Here is a 14,520-nt window from a genome sequence, read left to right as displayed (position 1 = left end):
ACAAGTGTCCTTAGAAGAGAGGAGGCAGAGGGAGCTTAGACTCACGCACAAGAGGGAAACCCATGTGAGCACCCAGGCAGAGTGGGGTGATGTGGCCAGAGGCTGAGGAATGTGAGCAGTCATTAGGAGCTGGAGTGTAGCCCTAACGTCACCTTCATTTTGGCTCATTGAGACTTATTTTGGACTCTGGCCTCCAGAACTGTGAGAGAATAAATTTCTCTTGTAAGCCGCTAAGTTCATGGTAATTGGTTACAGCAGCCAAAGGACACTGGTCCACCCACCTCAAGGTTTGTGACATTCTTAGGGGAAAAAGTGTTTTCTTTCATTTTTTTGTTACCTCTTAGATTGTGATTCTATTGGCAGTGTGAAGTATTTTTGTCTTTTCCTTCATGGCTGGTGCTTTTTGTGTCCTGTTTCAGAGATCTTTCTCCACCTCAGGGTCAGGAAGATATTCTGTGTTATTTTTTAGAAGCTCTGTTGTTTTATCTCTTGCATGTGGATGCATAATCCACCTGGAATTGTGCATGGTGGGAGAGGAGTCCTTTCCTTTCTGTGGATGTGGGTATTCAGTTGATCCAGAACATTTATGGAAAAGGCGTCTTTTCTCCACTGGGCTGATGTCTGCTTTGTGGGTCTGCCTGTCCATCTGAGCTACTCCACTCTGTCTCTGCATTTGGTAGAATAAGTCTGTCTCTTTAGTTTTGTTTTTCAAGCTTGATTTAGTTAATCTTGGCCCTTTGCATTTTCATGTATACTTTAGAATCAGCGTGTCAGTTTCCATACAAAAAACCTGCAAGAATTTTGCCTGGAATTACTCAGACTGACTCTAAAAATCTACGTGGAGAAAAATTACATTGTTCTCGTATTGAGTCTTCAGATTCATAACTTTAGATCTTTAATTTACCTGAGGAATATTTTTAGTTTCTGGGTAGTGGTCTTGTACATCTTTCACTAAATTTATTCCTGGATTTGAGATACAGTATTTTTCAGTTTTAGAATTTATGTTTTTATTTTTAATTCACAAATCTACCTTTTAATTTCTTGAACATACTGATCATGGTTATTTTAAAGTTCCATTATGTATATCTTTCTATAATTGTTTCTCATGGTTTTTAGTAATAGCTTTTTGTTCCCCTATATCCCTAGTTATTTCTGATCAAGTGCCAGACATTGTATATGTGGTGATGATTTGTGACCATAAAGAGTTTATTTTTGCTTCTGGCAGGTCGATGGGCTGGGGTGCATGCGTTCCAAGATCACTTTAATCCACATATGGAGAAAGTGATTTGAGGCTGACTACAGTCCCTGTAAGGGCAGCTCTATTTTCAGTTCATACCCAAGGTATGGTCCTTCCAAGTCCCAGAAAACAACTTGGGGTGCTTTCCAGGGACCCCCCCCCCCCCAGTGAGCTCCCAGGTCCCTGACTCTGTCAAAGTTTTGCTTAGTTCAGTTACTTGGTTGTTACTTTGTTACTTTTCAACTTGGCAGACCCCTCCAGGGTAGCCCACAGTCCCTCACTTCTTTGTTAGTTCTGTAATGTCTTCAGATTTAAACATAATTTCTAATGCAATCTTTATAGTTATTTTCAACTGGGAGAGTTGGTCTGAGCCCCCTGATTTTGTCATAGCCATAAATGGAATTCATGTGTGTGTGTATTTTTTAGGTTAATGAACATATTTTGCATATTTTATTTAAAACTTTGAGATAAAATATTTGTTAAACTTAACATTTAGAAAGTCTGCTTTTAATTACAAATGAATGAGACAATAGACATTCAAACCCTACTATGGAAGCATATCTACTGTACACTCTTCAGTGTTAAGCACAGATAGTTTAAACTGCAGTCAGATCGACTCTGCTTTTGTGTATCAGGTCTGTGTATGTAAGACCTCTGTTTGGAAACTTTAAGACTTAGAAAGCAGAATTTCCACCTGCTGTATTGAGTACAAAAACCACTTTTATCTGATCTCTGGCTGGTGCCTATGTGGGGGCAAATGGTGCCATCGTGCAACATATTAATCTTCACAGATTTCCTTCGCCTTTTGTTCTGTGTCACAGGCTTGTAGGCTGCCTCATTTCTTTGTGGTGTTTCTCTTGAAGTTTTACAGTGGTCAGGTGTGGGTCACCCCTCATTTCAGCGCCTCCTGCTCTTCCTCTGTTTCTGTGTGGGCACAAACAGCTGCATGGCACGAGACCCTGCCTTGGGACCCAGGGTGGGCTTGTATGGCCCGGATTGTGACACAGTGGAGACTTTGGACGCCTACTTTGGGAATAAAGCGAGGGCCAACACCCTTTCTAAAGGTATAAACACTGGCAGCTGGCTGGTGCCCACACTGGAGGTGGTCGAGGCGACCTGCTCAAGGGCAGACCACAGTGGGTTGGGACCTGCCTGGGCCCGTGGGGCTGCTGCCCACTGTGTCCTGCCCTGGGGGAAGGTGTGCTCCTCCGCCACACTTGGTCCATGGTGGGACTGACTGCCTGAAATATTTGTCAGATTCTCCTTGCAGACTCTGGAGGGCTGATTTGCAGTAAGTTTTGCTCTATTTGCCTGCCCTGCCTGTGGGTGCCTGTGGAGGTTCTGGTGCAAGTGCCCACCTTGTCTTGTTGTCCTGTCCCCAGTGCCCCTCCCTGGACTGCTCTCCCTCACTCTGCCCTCCACCTCCACAGCCCCTCCTAGGCTCCCTATGTATTTTTTATTTTATTTATTAATTATCATATAATCAAATAGAATTTTTTTTCTGGTGTGTAGTTCTGTGAATTTCAACACATGTATAGATTCATGTAACTGCCACTATAATCAGGATGCAGAAGTCGCCCCAGGACACTCCTCATGCTGCCCCTGCCTGGCAGCCACTGATCTTTTCACTGTCCCATGGTTTTGTCTTTTCAGGAATGTTGTATAATTCACTCAGTGTAATGTCTTTGAGATTTATCCACATTTTTGCGTGTGTCAGTAGTCTCTTTTTATTGCCGAATAGTAGTTTTCCGTGATGTGCTAGTCTGTTTACCCATTCACTTGATATCTGGGCTGTTTCTAGTTCCTGGTGAATAAAGCTGCTATAAACATTTGTGTACAGGTTTTTATATGAACATACGCTTTTATTTCTCTAGGGTAGATAATCAAGAGTGGAATTGCTGGGTCATCTGGTGAGTGTGTGTTTAACTGTACAATTATGTACTTCTAAACTGTTTTTCGGAGTGTCTGTACCATTTTGCATGCCCACCAGCAATGTATAATAGTGTTCCTATTGTTCCATAATCCTTGTCAGCAGTTGGTATTGTCAGTATTTTTATATTTTAGCCATTCTAATAGGTTTATAATGGTACCTCATCGTGGTTTTAATTTATATTTCCCTAGTAGAAGAAAAGTAAGACCAGAACAACGAAATTAAAAATGGAAAAACAATAGGAAAAAAAGCAGTGGAACCAAAGCCTGGTTCTTCGAAAAGATAATAAAATTGATAAAGTCTAACAAGACTGACAGGTAAAAAATACAGATTACCAAAGACAGAAAAAACACAGATTACCAAAATCTGGAATGAAAGAGGCGATACCACGGTAGACTGCACAGACATTAAAAGGTTGATGACAGAATCTTATGAACAGCTGTATCCATACAGAGTCACATGCTGTATAACAACATTCAGTCAGTGGCAGACTGCGGATACAGCAGTGGTCGCATGAGACTACACTGGAGCTGAAAATTCCAATTGCCTACTGATGTAGCCGTTGTAACGTAGTGGTACAGCACATTCCTCACGTTTGTGGCGACGCTGGTATAGACAAACCTACTGCGCTGCCAGTCGTATGAACGTGTAGCATATACCATTATGTGCAGTACATGATACTCGATGAATGATAAACGACCATGTTACTGGTTTATGTAGTTACTATATTTTTATGGTTATTTTAGAGTGTACTCCTTCTACTTTTTACTTTTAAAAAGTTAACTATAAGGCCAGGCGTGGTGGCTCACTCCTGTAATCCTAGCACTCCGGGAGGCCGAGGCGGGTGGATTGTTTGAGCTCAGGAGTTTGAGACCAGGCTGAGCAAGAGCAAGACCCCTTCTCTACTAAAAATAGAAAGAAATTATATGGACAGCTAAAAATATATATAGAAAAAATGAGCTGGGCATGGTGGCACATGCCTGTAGTCCCAGCTACTCGGGAGGCTGAGGCAGGAGGATCGCTTGAGCCCAGGAGTTTGAGGTTGCTGTGAGCGAGGCTGATGCCACGGCACTCTAGCCCGGGCAACAAAGTGAGACTCTGTCTCAAAAAAAAAAAAAAAAAAGTTAACTATAAAAGAGCCTCAGGCAGGCCCTTCAGGAGGTATCTAGAGGGAGGTGTTGTTACCACAGGAGATGACAGCTCCAGGCCTGTTGCTGCCCCTGAAGACCTGCCAGTGGGACAAGACGTGGAGGTGAAGCCAGTGACACGGATGGTCCTGACCCTGTGTGGGCCTAGGCTGGTGTGCATTTGTGCCTTAGTTTTTAATAAGAAAGTTTAAAAAGTAAAAAAGTGTAAAAAATTTAATAGAAAAAAGCTTATAGAATAAGGGTATAAAGAAGGAAAATATTTTAATTAATAATTTGTGTTTTAAGCTAAGTGTTATTACAAAAGAATCCAAAAGTAAAAAAATAATATTTAAATTTTTTATAAAGTAAAAAGTTACAGTAAGCTAAGGTTAATTTATTATTGGAAAAAAATTTTAAAGTAAATTTAGTGTAGCCTAAGAGTACAATGTTTGTAAAGCCTGTGGTCGTGCACAGTGGTGTCTTAGGCCTCCATATCCACACTCCACTGACTCACCCAGAGTAGCTCCCGGTCCTGCAAAGCTCCATTCATGCAGTTGTACCATTTTAAAAATCTTTTATGCTATATTTTTACTGCGTCTTTTCTGTGTTTAGATACACAAATATTTACCATCGTGTTCCTACAGTCACATGCTGTCCAGGTTTGTAGCCTGGGAGCAAGGGCTTGTCCCATGCAGCCTAGGTACGTAATAGGGTCTTGTGCCTAATGCACTCTGTGATGTTCATACAACAACAAATCATATAACGATGCATTTTTCAGAACGTGTCCGGATGTTGTTAAGTGATGCATGACTGGGCTTTCAACAACTGAGATGAAATGACCAATTCCTTGAAAACCACAAACTACCAAAACTCATCCATAATGAAGCAAATAAGTCAAATAGTCCTGTAACAATTAAATACATTGAATTCATGCTTTAAAACTTTTTGGAAAACAAATCTTCAAGTCCATATGGTTTCACTGGCAAATTTTATCAAACATCTAAAAAAGAAATAACACCAATTCTACGTGTCTCTCCCATATATTTTAAAACTTTTTACCTTGAAATAATTTTAGACTCATAAGAAGTTGCAAAAATAGTACGTAGAATTCATCTGGTTTCCCTCAATAATGTCTTATGTAACCAAAACACATTGTCAGAATCATCTTCCATATATTCTTTTTTTTTTTTTTTTTGAGACAGAGTCTCACTCTGTTGCCTGGGCTAGAGTGAGTGCCGTGGCATCAGCCTAGCTCACAGCAACCTCCAACTCCTGGGCTCAAGTGATCCTCCTGCCTCAGCCTCCCGAGTAGCTGGGACTACAGGCATGCACTGTCATGCCCGGCTAATTTTTTCTCTATATATTTTTAGTTGGCCAGATAATTCTTTCTATTTTTAGTAGAGACGGGGGTCTCACTCTTGCTCAGGTTGGTCTCAAACTCCTAACCTCGAGCCATCCTCCTGCCGCAGCCTCCCAGAGTGCTAGGATTACAGGTGTGAGCCACCGCGCCCAGCCTATATATTCTTAATTACAAAGAATTATGTGTGCTAAAAAATTTAAAGGATTCAATAGTGTGAAAAGTGAAATCTGTCTTATACACTACCCAAAGCCAAATCACTCCTCAAGGGTAACCACTGTTAATAATTTGTTGTGCATCCCTCCCAGACATTTTCTGCATGTATACAAATATATACATCTGCATTTTTGTATATATAATTTTATTTATTTACTTTTACCAGAACAGGATCATTCTGTATATATAATTGATTTTCAACTTGCTGTTTTTACTCAGTAGGATATCACAGGGTATCACAAATCCACACGAGTGATACCCACCCCCAGACCCCCAAATACCGAGGTACTTTTTTATGACTGACAGTGTTCTATAGTAAGGATGTGTGGCAGCATATTTACCTGGGTTTTCTTTGATGGACAATTAGGTTGTTGCACCATAGGTGCTATTACATGGAGTGTGCACGACCCGTCTTTGTTCTGTGACCTGAAGGGGTAGTCGTATTGCTGAGTCAAGGACTTGGTGAAAGCACATGGCATTTGGTATCTGTAATCCTGAGTGAGACTGCTCTGCGGCAGTGGAGTTCAGCCAGAGACAGCATCACGCCCCACCTGGAGGGCTGGAAAGAACGGCTGCCAGCACACATTCCGCCAGAGCACTCTGTCCTGGGGATGGGCCCGGCACCCTTCCAAAGCTCCACAGCTGCCTGGTGCTCGGCCAGGAGAGCTCTGCCTGTCCACGGGTTCTGCCAGCCCTCGAGTCAGGGTCACCAGTTCTGTGTGACCCTGTGGATTGGGGTGCTTGACTGTGCTGTTTGTCTCTTTAGTGGTAATGTAGCTTTGTTCTCCGAGAGAAAGCACCGCAGTTGGGGTCAGAACACTTGGATCTGAGTCCCTTCTCTGCTATTAATAGCATACTACCTTTGTGTCTGCATTCCATTTTGGAGTTCTGCTTTAGTCGGGGTGGTTGGAAGCCTTGCATCTGATGGAATGTGAAGTTAGTGTTCATTACGTTGGATCCACGAAAATATGGTAACTGGTTACACATGGAAATGGAATAGCTGGTTAGGTTCAAATGTTTCAGTAAAAAAAAAAAAAATGAGACGACTTTTGGGATATCTTGCACACCAAGCAGGTAGTTAGGATGTTTCAATTCTCCATGCTCCTTGGGTACCTTCACCATTTAACATTCATTTAAAATGGGAACATAAGGAACACTGGTTGCTAGGACATGAATAATTTTTAAATACTCTGGAAAATCAACTGCTCTTTTAAATATGGGTTTATCAGTTTTAATTTAACATAGCAATATTTAGTTTTCATTTGAATTTGTCACATATTTTCAGATATTCCAGAGGAAACAATTTTTTTAGTAGATGATACTTTAAAAAATATGTGTACTTTAAAGTTGTGCAAAAGTTGAAATTTAGTAAGTGAAATCATATGATATCCTGGACCAGATGAGGATTGTCACGGAAACACTGAGTGTGTTGGTGGCCAGTGACTGGCTCCAGGCCTGTGAGTGTCCAGTGAGGGGAAAAAAAGACCCACTTCCAAGGGGCACCAGCCTCAGAGCAGTGGACCAGGTGTGCTCATTGCATTCAGGATGGGTTGGTTTTAGAAATGGAAGGCTTTAGTGAAGAAAACAGCTGATCTAGTGAGGTGTGTGATGTAATGCCATTCAGGTCAAGTAAAAATACATTGACACAAAGCAGTATACGTTCTGCAGAATATGTTAAAATTAAAAGACACTAAATGCAAAAAAATAGTTGCCTTTGGTGGTAAGGGTGGAACATGGCGGACAAAGGAATAAGCAAACAGAAGGACATACATACAGTGAGAGCTCAAGGCAGGGAACTCTGTGGGGAGGGGCCTGACCAGGAGCAGAGGCTGTGCACAGAGGGCGCCTTTCAACCCGGCCTGGACTCCCCAGCAGCTGCCCGCCTGGCCCACAGGCCCTGGCCCCAGACTCTTCTGTGGGATGGTGTAGTGCCCACCCAGAGGCTTCCAGTGCAGCTTATCTTGGATGTCAGACATTCAGAGGCATTAGTCCTTTTTTTTTTTTTTTTTTTTGAGACAAGAGTCTTACTCTGTTGCCCGGGCTAGAGTGAGTGCCGTGGCGTCAGCCCAGCTCACAGCAACCTCCAATTCCAGGGCTTAAGTGATCCTACTGCCTCAGCCTCCCGAGTAGCTGGGACTACAGGCATGCGCCACCATGTCCGGCTAATTTTTTCTGTATATATTTTTAGTTGTCCATATAATTTCTTTCTATTTTTAGTAGAGACGGGGGTCTTGCTCCTGCTCAGGCTGGTCTCGAACTCCTGACCTCGAGCGATCCACCCACCTCAGCCTCCCAGAGTGCTAGGATTGTAGGCATGAACCACCACGCCCGGCCGGCATTAGTCTTTTCACACGACAAATCCTACAGTCAAAAATTCACCTAAAGCAAACACTTGGTTAAGCACTCAGTTATAGCCGCCTGTGTCTTCTCACGCACTGCAGTAAGTGCTTGTTTTTTTCGGGAGGGCTTAGAAAACACCGGAAACTCTGTACTGAGTGTTCACCAAAGAACAAGCTAGTAGTGAGAACTGTAAAGTATATTTCTGGTCTAAATAAAGTCTTTAGAACATCACGGAGCCACCATGAGCATTTCCAGTTTTGTGTAGGAAACCACACAGTGTGCTTAGATGAAGAGGTATTTCCATGAAGATACATATCCTGCCTCCATCTTAGGTGGTTTGATTTGACTTCAGGTGTTTTTCCTTATGATAATTTATTGGACCGACAGCCCTTTTTCCTGAGTCCTCCCGCAGGGACATCCCTTGGCCTGGCAGGGCCGGTGTCCCATGGGTCCCTTACTCCAGTACTTCTGAAACTTGAACCTTCATAGCAATCACTTGAGGATCTTGATAAAATGCAGGTTTGAATTCTGTGAGTTTGGGTTGTGGCCTCAGAGTCTGCATTTTTGACAAGCTTCCAGGGCATGCTGATCACAATTTTACATACAGTAAAATTTACATACAGTAGAATTAATTCACCCTTTCTGTTGTACAGTTGTATGAATTTTCGACAAACATATATGTCATGTAACCATCACTACAGTCAGGACATAGAACACTTTCACCACTCTCCAGATTCCCTCGTCCATTCCTCACTCCCAGCCCCAGACAGCCACCATCTGTCTCTAACTCCATAGTTGTGTCTTTTCCAGAGTGTCACATCAGTGGAATATGCAGCATGTAGCCTTTTGAGAATGGCTTCTGTCACTCACCAGCGTGCCTTTGGGATCTGTCCAAACTGCTGTGTATCAGCAGTTTGTTCCTTCTCACTGCTGAGTGGTATTCCATTGTATGGATCCATCGTAGTTTATTTATCCAGTCACCAGTTGAAGGACATTAATGTTGTTCCAGTTTTTTGGTCATGAATTAATTTTTAATTAAAAAATTTTGGAACTTTAGAAGAAATGTAATTCTCTTTTCCATTGTTTTAGGTGACATCACCCAAAAAGGATATGAAAAGAAAAGGGCCAAGCTGCTTGCACGTTACATACCACTTATTCAAGGTAAGGTCAGTATGCTCAGGTGTTTTGTAACAGTTATATGGTCTCATAAAACTTGACTTAAAAATTGATTTTAGAGTTTAACATTGGTGAACAATGTTGAACCAAGTTTAAACATTGGTGTTTCATATTTTATTAAGGAATGGAAAAATACGTGTCTAATATGAAACAATAAAGTCCAAAGGCATAGAGTATAATTTACAGCTCTGTCTTGGTACAGATCTTGTTCCGAAATAGGATTTGTTTTATTTTTATGATAATAGGACAGCCGGGCACGTTTCCTCACTAGGGCTAGAACAAGTATTGTAAAGATGCCAGTTCTTCCCGTGGTAGGCTGATTTGTAGATTCAGTGCATTCATCATTTCATCAGATGTTTTTTGGTGGAACTTAACAAGCTAGTCTGAAATCTGTGTCCAAATGTGAAAGGTCAAGAGGTCTGAATATGTGCAATAAAGGAGGAAGTGAGAGGAGTTGCCAGGCGGACGTGAAGAGTGAGTGCACAGCCGCCGTCGCTGAGGCAGGGTGGTTCGGGCGGGGCAGACGGCGCAGACAGATGCTTTCACGTGCGTGGACTCGGTGCCTGGGAGAGAAGCTTTGCGGCCGTGGCGCTAGCACAGTTCCTTGTCCACGTGTAAAACACACAGCATTGGACACAAAATCATTCCAAGTATAGCAGGCCTAAATGTGAATGAAAGACAAAAACTATAGAACCTTTAGAAGATCTTCCAAGAAAATCTCAAGATAGGATGGACTTTTTAAGTCACTGAAGGTACCAAAAGCGGCAACCATAAAGGGAAAGATTGATAAATTGTACTGTATTAAAATTAAGAACTTGTTTTTTATCAATAGTCACCATAAAGAGATTGAAAAGTCAAACTACCGAATGTGGGAAGGCGGTTGTGACATGAATACCTGAAGAAAAACTGGTGTCCAGAGTGTTGGGAGCCCCACTGTCCAACAGAGCTTTGTGCAGTAATGGGCATGTTCTCTGGTCACTTCGTCCAGTACACTAAAAACTAGCACTTGAAATCTGGCTGGTGTGACCGAGAGACTAGATTTTTAATTTAATTTTAATTAATTAAAACTTAAATAGCCCAAAAGTCCCCCAACATAAGAAAATGCCCAGTAGAAAAATGGGCAGAGACTCAAATAGGTATTTCATAAGTGGAAATCCTAACAACCAACAAGCAAACGAAAAGATGCCTAACCTCTCCAGTAATCAGAGAAATGCAAATTAAAACCACAACCGACCATTCTGTTGTTGGAGAGGATTTGAACAGTGGGGTGTTGGAAGCCGGTATCATGTACTAAAGTTGAAGAAGTGCAACGATTCTTCTTCAGGTACATCTGTGCCCTAGAGAAATTCCTGTTTGTTCGCACCTTATACTGACTCCATGCACGAGAGTGTTCGTTCTGTCCCTAAACTGCCAAGAGCTCAGACGTCATCAACAGAGCTCATGCAGCGGAAAGCGAAGGCCTGCGTGCACCATCAAGGAGAGCCTCACGAACGTAGTGGGGAGCGAAAGGAACCATTACGAGGGAGAATAGCCAATATTCATTTCAAAAAACACAACCAAACTGAGCTATTTAGGGACCTTTACATAGTTAGTAGAAAAAGAAAAGCCAACTGGTTTTCACAGAAGGCAGTGCCATTTCCTCACGGACGTGAAATTGCAGAGGGCCACCGGGGATCCTGAGGCACTCGAGTGTGTACTTCTTAGCCTGTGCAGTGGTTACATTTTTCCTGGATAATATTCTTAAACAGTATTAAACATGCTTTGTGCTGCCTGTATTGCTGGGCTGTGTTTTATAGTAAATCAACAACAAAAAGATTGAGGAGGCTTTTCATATGCTGATATTTATTCATCCAAAATAAAACAAAAACAAACTCTGAGTAAAATTGTAATTGAAGGAAACTGTTAAAATGTCTTGCAGGCCATTTGCCAAAAATCACCAGCAACCATCAAATTAAACAATTGCATACTGTAGCCGTTTCCATCCCAGGCAGGGTTAACAGAAACACTTGCTGTGCCCACTCTCGCTCCACGTTGTTTTGGTGGTCACAGCTGATGCAGTAAGGTGGGGAACGAAGAGTAATCATTAGAGAACAAAAGACAACGGTCTCTATGTATGGGCGTTAGTATTTTATAACTTGAAAACCCAGGGGGCTCAGCTTATTTAACTCTTTTTTTTTTTTTTTTTTTTGAGACAGAGTGTCGCTTTGTTGCCCAGGCTAGAGTGAGTGCCGTGGCGTCAGCCTAGCTCACAGCAACCTCAAACTCCCGGGCTTAAGCGATCCTACTGCCTCAGCCTCCCGAGTAGCTGGGACTACAGGCATGCGCCACCATGCCCGGCTAATTTTTTTTTTCTATATATATTTTAGTTGGCCAGATAATTTCTTTCTATTTTTAGTAGAGACGAGGTCTCGCTCATTGCTCAGGCTGGTCTCGAACTCCTGACCTTGAGCGATCCACCCGCCTCGGCCTCCCAGAGTGCTAGGATTACAGGCGTGAGCCACCGCGCCCGGCCTATTTAACTCTTAGAATGAGTGTTTTTGGTTTGATAGATGAAAAGATAGAAAACAAATATGGAAGAATCAATGGCTTTTCTCTAGCAATATTTGTTATAAAATAAGAAAAAATCTTCATAATGAAAATAAACTGTCAAATGCTTATTAATACATTTAGCAAGAACCTATATTAGGATGATAAAATCTACTTGAAAGAAATAACTGAGACCCTAATACATGAAGAAACATAACAATTTCCTAAATGGAAATTCTTAATACATACTATGAAACAGGCAGATTTGTCCAAATTAGTGTATTAAAATAATGTAGTTATAGCCTGATTTTTAGTTAGGCTGATTTTTTTCCTAAACCTAGAAATGGAAATAATACTCATTAGAAGGAGAAAAGTTCTAAGAGTGGCCAATAAATTTTCGAAAAAGAAAGCTAGTGGTAAAGGGTCGGTATGTGAGGTGTCACACCTGATTGCAGGTCGTTACAGTAGAAGCAGAAGGACACTGGCGTGCGGAGCAGCCAGCCAATCTCGGGGAGAAGGGCCCAGAAATGATTTGAGAAGGTGGGAAGGGGGAAGAGTTTATTTAATTGTTGGTGCTGTTTTCTGGAGGCAAGAACCCTTTTCCTCTCCACTGTTAGTGAAGATAAATTCAGAAGGATTAAAGCTCTAAATATGTTTTTAATTATAGAAATTACAAAATTCAGAAAAATATTTGACTAACCTTCTGAGTGGGTAAGACAGGAGACCTGGAAGCCAGAAAGGAAAAGAGACAGGTGTGATTGAGAAACGTGCACATTGCAGTGACTGAGCTGCCATTAGCTGCTACGTGGTCCAGGGTCTGTAGCCGTCCAGGGTGGGCAGTCCAGAGTACATAGCAGTCCAGGGTGGGCAGTCCAGGGTGGGCAGTCCAGAGTACATAGCAGTCCAGGGTGGGCAGTCCAGGGTGGGCAGTCCAGAGTACATAGCAGTCCAGGGTGGGCAGTCCAGGGTGGGCAGTCCAGAGTACATAACAGTCCAGGGTGGGCAGTCCAGGGTGGGCAGTCCAGAGTACATAGCAGTCCAGGGTGGGCAGTCCAGAGTACATAGCAGTCCAGGGTGGGCAGTCCAGGGTGGGCAGTCCAGAGTACATAGCAGTCCAGGGTGGGCAGTCCAGGGTGGGCAGTCCAGAGTACATAACAGTCCAGGGTGGGCAGTCCAGGGTGGGCAGTCCAGAGTACATAGCAGTCCAGGGTGGGCAGTCCAGGGTGGGCAGTCCAGAGTACATAGCAGTCCAGGGTGGGCAGTCCAGGGTGGGCAGTCCAGGGTGGGCAATCCAGAGTACATAGCAGTCCAGGGTGGGCAGTCCAGGGTGGGCAGTCCAGAGTACATAACAGTCCAGGGTGGGCAGTCCAGGGTGGGCAGTCCAGAGTACATAGCAGTCCAGGGTGGGCAGTCCAGGGTGGGCAGTCCAGAGTACATAGCAGTCCAGGGTGGGCAGTCCAGGGTGGGCAGTCCAGAGTAGTGCCCCTAGTAGACCGGGAATGTGGCATCCCAGGGGGTCTTTTAGCTGTGTAAAGTGAATGGAAGTTCAAAGAAGAGAAATTGTGGGTGGGCAATAAACATTAAATTATGTCCAGCTTCACTGTAGGTATGGAAATGTAAATTAAAGGGAACCATTTTGTCTTGTCAGATTGGCAAAATTGTAGAACTTTTTATAGCATCTAGTCCTGACAAAGATTTGGGGAAATGGCACTTTCATACGTTGCTCCTAGGAGTGCGAATCTCTGTAATCTTTTTGGAAAGTCTTCTCTTGGTTTCTGTTAAAATTAAAAATATATCTACTTTTTCATCCAATAATGTCACACTGGGTTTTGTGTCTTTGTTGCACAAATGAATTTGTCTCAAAGAATAAAAGCGGCTGGGCACAGTAGCTCACTCCTGCAATCCCAGGAGCATCACTTGAGCCTAGGATTTAGAGACTGGCCTGGGCAACATAGAAAGACCCTGTCTCAAAAAAAGAAAGAAAAGAAAAAGAATAAAAGCACCCACATTTTGGAATATAAATGTAAGGATGCCATTTGCATATATAGCACTTTGCAATATGCCTATTTATAATCCATCCATAATGCATAAGACTCTATGTATTCTCCATTACGCACTTCCAAGTAGTTTTGTCCAGTCATGAAAAGCAAAAAGCCAGTAGGAGTACTGCTCAGTATTGCCATATATGTTTATGTACATATATGTGTACATATGTAATATGTGTGCATACATGTGGGTGTATGTATGTGTATATGCTCAAATTTTGGAGGGCTAAGCTTTGACTTTGGGAGAGGGAGTTGCTCTGAGGCTGCATAACTCACCACCCTGAAGCGCGTGTAGCACTTAAACAGCGTCAGCAGCATCTCTTCTGCTCACAGACCTGGCCCTTGGGACCGGCTCAAACGTTAACTTGACCTTGTCCTCAGAGCCAGAACTGAGTGCCCGAGTGCAGGGTGCTGTCCCCTGAGGGCTCCTGAACCACAGCGTGGCTGCAGGGTGAGCAGACACCCACAGCCAAGCGCTCAGCTCCCCACACCTGCTGAGTCTCCCTCTGTCCTCCAGGGGCCTCCAGTGTGGGGCTCGGGGTGCTGGCTGTGGCCTGTGTTGCTGC

At 43.0% G+C, this 14,520-nt stretch overlaps 1 protein-coding gene across 6 annotated transcripts in view; it reads left to right on the top strand.

Annotated features, from left to right (window-relative positions):
* Positions 1-14,520, top strand: part of DIP2A (disco interacting protein 2 homolog A) — a 108,960-nt gene that overhangs the window by 20,714 nt on the left and 73,726 nt on the right. For all 6 annotated transcript variants that reach the window (XM_069474872.1, XM_069474870.1, XM_069474871.1 and 3 more), the window contains exon 2: positions 9,297-9,368. In XM_069474872.1, the coding sequence (XP_069330973.1) occupies positions 9,297-9,368 (72 nt within the window). The remainder of the gene's footprint in view (positions 1-9,296; positions 9,369-14,520) is intronic.

This window comes from Eulemur rufifrons, chromosome 7 (assembly GCF_041146395.1).
Source record: "Eulemur rufifrons isolate Redbay chromosome 7, OSU_ERuf_1, whole genome shotgun sequence".
NCBI lineage: Eukaryota > Metazoa > Chordata > Mammalia > Primates > Lemuridae > Eulemur > Eulemur rufifrons.
This window is presented reverse-complemented; position numbering and strand designations above follow the sequence as displayed.